This window comes from Salvelinus fontinalis, chromosome 19, assembly GCF_029448725.1.
Source record: "Salvelinus fontinalis isolate EN_2023a chromosome 19, ASM2944872v1, whole genome shotgun sequence".
Taxonomy (NCBI): Eukaryota; Metazoa; Chordata; class Actinopteri; order Salmoniformes; family Salmonidae; genus Salvelinus; species Salvelinus fontinalis.
Window position 1 is genome coordinate 37,264,727 of NC_074683.1, and position 7,752 is coordinate 37,272,478.

Sequence of the window (7,752 nt, forward strand, 5' to 3'; positions counted from 1 at the left end):
TTCAAGGGTTTTTCTATATTTTACAAATTTCTACATCAAAACTATGAAATAACACATATGGAATCATGTAGTAACTAAAAAGGTGTATAACAAATCAAAATACATTTTATATATTTGATTGTTCAAGAGTGTGATGACAGCTTTGCCAAGAGTGTGCAAAGCAGTCAAGGCAAAGTGTGGCTACTTTGAAGAATCTCAAATATTATATATATTTTGATTTGTTTAACACTTTTTTGGTTACTACATGATTCCATATGTTTTATGTCATAGTTTTGATGTCTTCACTGTTATTCTACAATGTAGAAAATAGTAAAAATTAAGAAAAACCCTTGAATGAGTAGGTGTTCTAAAACTTTTGACTGATAATAAATATATATTATATTATTAAACGTTTTCATATTCAAAATCTGCAAAAATAAATTCTGTATTCATGTTTTCATTTTAACGTTGAAAGTGTATTTTATATCAATAGTCTCTGTCAGTTGCTCTTTCTGTTGTTCTCTGTCAGTTCCTCTCTCTGTATATCTATGGACTGCTCATTGTGCTCTGTGTGTTCCTGTGCTGTTGTCCAGGCGACGAGGGCAGTGGCTCGGGCAGTGGCAGCGGCTGCACGGAGGCCTGCGTCACTGAGTTTGACTTTGCCAGCACCGAGGCACCGGTGGTGGGAGCGGACCGGAGCGGGAGCGGCCCAATGGAGGACTCAGCAGCAGCCACACACCCTGCCCCCTCAGCAGCCCTGCTGGCCAGCCTGGCCCTTTCAGCCCTGGCACTGCACAGACTATGGAGATAATGCTGGGGGAACTCACCCAACGTGGACAGTAGGATCTCTCTCTACGCTGTGTTTTTCTACCCAAACAGACTGGAGCTACAGTCAAGCAGACAGTATTCAGGCAGCCTTGGCCTTTCGGATAGATAGAGGAGGTCTACTCTGCTCTGGAGACAGCAGTCATACATCCTGGTTCCACTTTCCTCCTCCCAAAGAGTGTCTGGTTGTTGATTCCATCCTTAGACAGGGCTTCACATGACTGCCGTCACTCCAAGATAGAAACAGATGATCTCCTGTTAAACATTGTTCAATAATTAATTTTGTCACAAGGCAGATGTTATTAGGTCTCCATGAGAAAAAGCCCTTGCACTTTTGGTCCTATTTAATAAAATAAAAAAATCCAATGCTATAGAAGGTTATTATGTTTTATCACTGTGAGTATGTGGAGAGGTTACACCTAGAGGTGACCAGGAGTCCCAGCTAAAACACGTTTACTATGGTTTACTGTTATACCACATTATACTATGAGGTGATCTCAGTTGACAGATCTTTTACTTGTTGACATGTTAGAAGTGCATTTCTTCATTCAAATAACAAACCTCAGACGACCCCAAAATCATATAAAAAATAGAAACAGTACGGCTGTCACAATAATTGTTGGTTTTCTACCTGGTTTCCTCTGCTTTAAATATTATTGATTACATCTACATTGACAGTAAATGATACCAATGAAACATGTTTGTTGTTAATGTTAATCAGGTAAAGTGAGATTCTATTACCAGTGTTGGGGAAGCTACTCTGAAAATATAGTTTACCAAGCTATCAATTACTTCAAACTGCAAGAAGTTAAGCTACACAAAAGCTACCCTAATAATGTTAACGCTAATAATACTATATATATATATATATATATATATTAGTTAACTAAAGTTACTTTTTTTAAAGTATTTCACTACATCCAAAACGACTTCAAAAATGAATGATCATATGCAAATCTGAAATATCATAGACTACAAATTGCATCTTTGGGATAAAATGTTAACGGAATGTGTCATTTTGTCTATTAAACACAAACACAATGTTCCAAGTGAGAATTAGTCAGGTCTGATGCCGAAAAAGAAAAAGAAAGGAAATTATTTCCTACCCGTATCTTGCAAAAAGGGTAATGTGTAGTTCCAGTAGTTAGCTACATGGTAAAACAGTAGCGTGTAGTTCCAGTAGTTAGCTACATTGCTACATGGTAAAACAGTAGCGTGTAGTTCCAGTAGTTAGCTACATGGTAAAACAGTAGTGTGTAGTTCCAGTAGTTAGCTACATTGCTACATGGTAAAACAGTAGCGTGTAGTTCCAGTAGTTAGCTACACCGCTACATGGCTAACAAGTCATTAACTACTGAAAACACTACCAAGATTAGAAGTTAGTTCAACTACCACCAAGCTACTGCAAAATGTAGTTCAATTACTAGGTGAACTACATGTACTTCACTACTCCCCAACACTGTGTATTGCTCATATCTGATATGAGTTTTTACCATGTACTGCGTTCAATTCTTTTGAGTGCAAATGTTATCATATCACAAAGAACCTCATCAGAAATATTGCTTTATGTTCTATGGTGATATCCACTATGTATTTTCTAATCATTGAAAAGAGTAAGAGGATGGTCAAACGTGCAAACTATCGGCCTGCATTTATTGGTGGGAGGTTATTGAAGGCTTACATTCATTTAGTCCCTTTTAAGTGTCCCTTTTTTTTAATATCCTCCGATATGAACCTTTACCTGATAACTCAGGATTGATATGTTTTTAATTATGTTTTTAATGTTAATTCAACTTTAACTGCACATGCTTAACTTCATAAGAATACTGCATGTTCATCTGCCTTGCAGAGGGTTGTCATTGCCAACAATGTGATGTCTTGAACTACCCATCTGTCATTATAAAGGCAAATTTAGATACAGGAAGATACCTTGTTCTAACAATTCTAGCAAGCCCTTCTCGTGTACAGTACACATAACATTGATTCAAAAAAGACTGTCTGCATTCATTCATTCATTACTAAAAACAATAAATAATGACTGAGGATCAACAAGATGACGTGCCAAATTGTAGTTATGTTAAAAGCACATTGAAGGCTAAAAATGCAGAAGACGAAAAAGGCCCCTGCATTTATCTCTGGCGCCTGAGGGGTTCTATCTGCGGTGACAGGCTCAATGCCGACCACAGACACCTGTGAAATTAGAATTATAGGAGGTAGAGAGTGTCTGGACAGGGTTGAATGCTCCAGTGAGGATAGGCAGTAGAGCATGCCTACAGAGACTAGGAAGAGGATCGGTATTACTGAAAGGAGAGTTCTGTATCCCCCCCCCCCCCCCCCTTCAAACGCTAGCCAACAAAACCAGTCTGTGTTCGGTGTTCTCAGAGGGCCAGCCGGTCAACTCAGTAAACCACAAAAGGCCAGCTAAGCTTACATTACAAGGGAGTTAGGATTATATTAAAATCCTTCAGCTTTTATCATGGTCTCTTAATGGACTCAGTGCAGCATATAAATTGTGTGAGCTTGCTTCGTTGCCTCTTGATAAACCAGTATTAGTGTTCATCTTGTATGAATGTAAGGCAAAATTATGATGTGCAAAATTATGGAGAACAAAACATTTTGTCCCTTTGTCAATGTGTCCTTAAAATAAGATTCTTTAATATGAATAATTATCTTGCAGGATGATGTTTTTTATTTTGTGTATCATTGCACTTTTAATGGTAATATATTTGCAATATTTTGTCTTGAAAATTGATGTTTATGGATCAGCAAATTAATGTCAAACAAATGTTTCAGAAACATTATTCATCAACATTTCATACAGTCAAATGCATTCTATTGTAACAAAAAGAAGATCATGATGATATCTGTTGCTTAGAATTGGAAAACCGATTCAAGCCAATAAGGTTGATGATCTAGTTAACATAAAGACCGTACAAACAAAAATGCCTTACAGTTTTTTAATGCAATTAAAATGGTTGCATCTGTGTTTTGTTACTCTTTCTTGCAAATAAATATTTATTAAAAAGATTGTAACAGCAATTTGATGACTTACATTTGTAATTTCAAGAAAAAAATGATTGAAATGCATAATACAATTTTTCTTTTTTTTATATACTGTAACGGATGCTTCAGTTAGGGAAAAACACAGGATAATGTCAATCTTACGGGTTATAATGAGATTTAGGTGACAATATCCTATTATTAAATCATTTTAATTTAATTTTATTACCTTTTATTTAACTAGGCAAGTCATTTAAGAACAAATTCTTATTTTCAATGACGGCCTAGTTCCAGTGGGTTAACTGCCCCTTTCAGTGGCAGAACGACAGATTTTTACCTTGTCAGCTCGGGGATTCGATCTTGCAACCTTTCGGTTACTGGCCCAACGCTACCTGCCGCCCCAAAATCATCAGGGTAGCGTAGGTACAAGGATAAGCAAAGCACTGTAAACATTGTACTGTAAATTCCCATCAATAATGTCTTGTATGACAGGGTGCGAGCAAGTTCAAGTTTCTATCATGAATAACAGCTAAAGCATGAAAATATATGAATCACATATACATAGGAGTTCTACTTTACAGTGCTATCGGAGGGTTTCACATTGTTCCTGGTTACTTTACAGTGCTATCTGCAGTTTCATGTTGTTCCTGGTTACTTTACAGTGCTATCTGCAGGTTTCACATTGTTCCTGGCTACTTTACAGTGCTATCTGCAGGTTTCACATTGTTCCTGGTTACTTTACAGTGCTATCGGCAGGTTTCACATTGTTCCTGGTTACTTTACAGTGTTATCTGCAGGGTTTCACATTGTTCCTGGTTACTTTACAGTGCTATCTGCAGGTTTCACATTGTTCCTGGTTACTTTACAGTGCTATCTGCAGGTTTCACATTGTTCCTGGTTACTTTAGTGTTATCTGCAGGTTTTACATCGTTCCTGGTTACTTTACAGTGCCATCTGCAGGTTTCACATTGTTCCTGGTTACTTTACAGTGCTATCTGCAGGTTTCACATTGTTCCTGGTTACTTTACAGTGCTATCTGCAGGTTTCACATTGTTCCTGGTTAATTTACAGTGTTATCTGCAGGTTTCACATTGTTCCTGGTTACTTTACAGTGTTATCGGCAGGTTTCACATTGTTCCTGGTTACTTTACAGTGTTATCTGCAGGTTTCACATTGTTCCTGGTTACTTTACAGTTTTATCTGCAGGTTTCACATTGTTCCTGGTTACTTTACAGTGTTATCTGCAGGTTTCACATCGTTCCTGGTTACTTTACAGTGTTATCTGCAGGGTTTCACATCTTTCCTGGTTACTTTACAGTGTTATGTGCAGGTTTTACATCGTTCCTGGTTACTTTACAGTGTTATCCATGGACTTATTTTGGACCTAAGCTTGTCGCCTACATTCCCGCCTTTGGGAGAAAAAAAAAGTATTTGATCCCCTGCTGATTTTGTATGTTTGCCCACTGACAAAGAAATGATCAGTCTATAATTTTAATCGTAGGTTTATTTGAACAGTGAGAGACAGAATAACAACAAAAAAATCCAGAAAAACGCATGTCAAAAATGTTATTTTACATTTACATTTACATTTAAGTCATTTAGCAGACGCTCTTATCCAGAGCGACTTACAAATTGGTGCATTCACCTTATGACATCCAGTGGAACAGCCACTTTACAATAGTGCATCAAGATCTTTTAAGGGGGGGGGGGGGGTCAGAAGGATTGCTTTATCCTATCCTAGGTATTCCTTAAAGAGGTGGGGTTTCATTTACATTTACATTTAAGTCATTTAGCAGACGCTCTTATCCAGAGCGACTTACAAATTGGTGCATTCACCTTATGACATCCAGTGGAACAGCCACTTTACAATAGTGCATCTAGATCTTTTAAGGGGGGGGGGGGGGGGGGGGGGGCAGAAGGATTGCTTTATCCTAGGTATTCCTTGAAGAGGTGGGGTTTCAGGTGTCTCCGGAAGGTGGTGATTGACTCCGCTGTCCTGGCGTCGTGAGGGAGTTTGTTCCACCATTGGGGTGCCAGAGCAGCGAACAGTTTTGACTGGGCTGAGCGGGAACTGTACTTCCTCAGTGGTAGGGAGGCGAGCAGGCCAGAGGTGGATGAACGCAGTGCCCTTGTTTGGGTGTAGGGCCTGATCAGAGCCTGAAGGTACTGAGGTGCCGTTCCCCTCACAGCTCCGTAGGCAAGCACCATGGTCTTGTAGCGGATGCGAGCTTCAACTGGAAGCCAGTGGAGAGAGCGGAGGAGCGGGGTGACGTGAGAGAACTTGGGAAGGTTGAACACCAGCCGGGCTGCGGCGTTCTGGATGAGTTGTAGGGGTTTAATGGCACAGGCAGGGAGCCCAGCCAACAGCGAGTTGCAGTAATCCAGACGGGAGATGACAAGTGCCTGGATTAGGACCTGCGCCGCTTCCTGTGTGAGGCAGGGTCGTACTCTGCGGATGTTGTAGAGCATGAACCTACAGGAACGGGCCACCGCCTTGATGTTGGTGGAGAACGACAGGGTGTTGTCCAGGATCACGCCAAGGTTCTTAGCGCTCTGGGAGGAGGACACAATGGAGTTGTCAACCGTGATGGCGAGATCATGGAACGGACAGTCCTTCCCCGGGAGGAAGAGCAGCTCCGTCTTGCCGAGGTTCAGCTTGAGGTGGTGATCCGTCATCCACACTGATATGTCTGCCAGACATGCAGAGATGCGATTCGCCACCTGGTCATCAGAAGGGGGAAAGGAGAAGATTAATTGTGTGTCGTCTGCATAGCAATGATAGGAGAGACCATGTGAGGTTATGACAGAGCCAAGTGACTTGGTGTATAGCGAGAATAGGAGAGGGCCTAGAACAGAGCCCTGGGGGACACCAGTGGTGAGAGCGCGTGGTGAGGAGACAGATTCTCGCCACGCCACCTGGTAAGAGCGACCTGTCAGGTAGGACGCAATCCAAGCGTGGGCCGCGCCGGAGATGCCCAACTCGGAGAGGGTGGAGAGGAGGATCTGATGGTTCACAGTATCGAAGGCAGCCGATAGGTCTAGAAGGATGAGAGCAGAGGAGAGAGAGTTAGCTTTAGCAGTGCGGAGCGCCTCCGTGATACAGAGAAGAGCAGTCTCAGTTGAGTGACTAGTCTTGAAACCTGACTGATTTGGATCAAGAAGGTCATTCTGAGAGAGATAGCAGGAGAGCTGGCCAAGGACGGCACGTTCAAGAGTTTTGGAGAGAAAAGAAAGAAGGGATACTGGTCTGTAGTTGTTGACATCGGAGGGATCGAGTGTAGGTTTTTTCAGAAGGGGTGCAACTCTCGCTCTCTTGAAGACGGAAGGGACGTAGCCAGCGGTCAAGGATGAGTTGATGAGCGAGGTGAGGTAAGGTAGAAGGTCTCCGGAAATGGTCTGGAGGAGAGAGGAGGGGATAGGGTCAAGCGGGCAGGTTGTTGGGCGGCCGGCCGTCACAAGACGCGAGATTTCATCTGGAGAGAGAGGGGAGAAAGAGGTCAAAGCACAGGGTTGGGCAGTGTGAGCAGAACCAGCGGTGTCGTTTGACTTAGCAAACGAGGATCGGATGTCGTCGACCTTCTTTTCAAAATGGTTGACGAAGTCGTCTGCAGAGAGGGAGGAGGGGGGGGGGAGGGGGAGGAGGATTCAGGAGGGAGGAGAAGGTGGCAAAGAGCTTCCTAGGGTTAGAGGCAGATGCTTGGAATTTAGAGTGGTAGAAAGTGGCTTTAGCAGCAGAGACAGAAGAGGAAAATGTAGAGAGGAGGGAGTGAAAGGATGCCAGGTCCGCAGGGAGGCGAGTTTTCCTCCATTTCCGCTCGGCTGCCCGGAGCCCTGTTCTGTGAGCTCGCAATGAGTCGTCGAGCCACGGAGCGGGAGGGGAGGACCGAGCCGGCCTGGAGGATAGGGGACATAGAGAGTCAAAGGATGCAGAAAGGGAGGAGAGGAGGG

The 7,752-nt window shown here is 42.4% G+C and overlaps 1 protein-coding gene across 2 annotated transcripts in view; it reads left to right on the forward strand.

Moving 5' to 3' along the window:
* The window catches only part of LOC129816680 (glypican-6-like), a 199,401-nt gene extending 195,558 nt beyond the window's left edge, over positions 1–3,843 (forward strand). For both annotated transcript variants that reach the window (XM_055871447.1, XM_055871448.1), the window contains one exon: positions 573–3,843. In XM_055871447.1, coding sequence (XP_055727422.1) covers positions 573–790 — 218 coding nt within the window. In that variant the 3' untranslated portion in view covers positions 791–3,843. The remainder of the gene's footprint in view (positions 1–572) is intronic.
* The last annotated feature ends 3,909 nt before the right edge of the window (positions 3,844–7,752 follow it).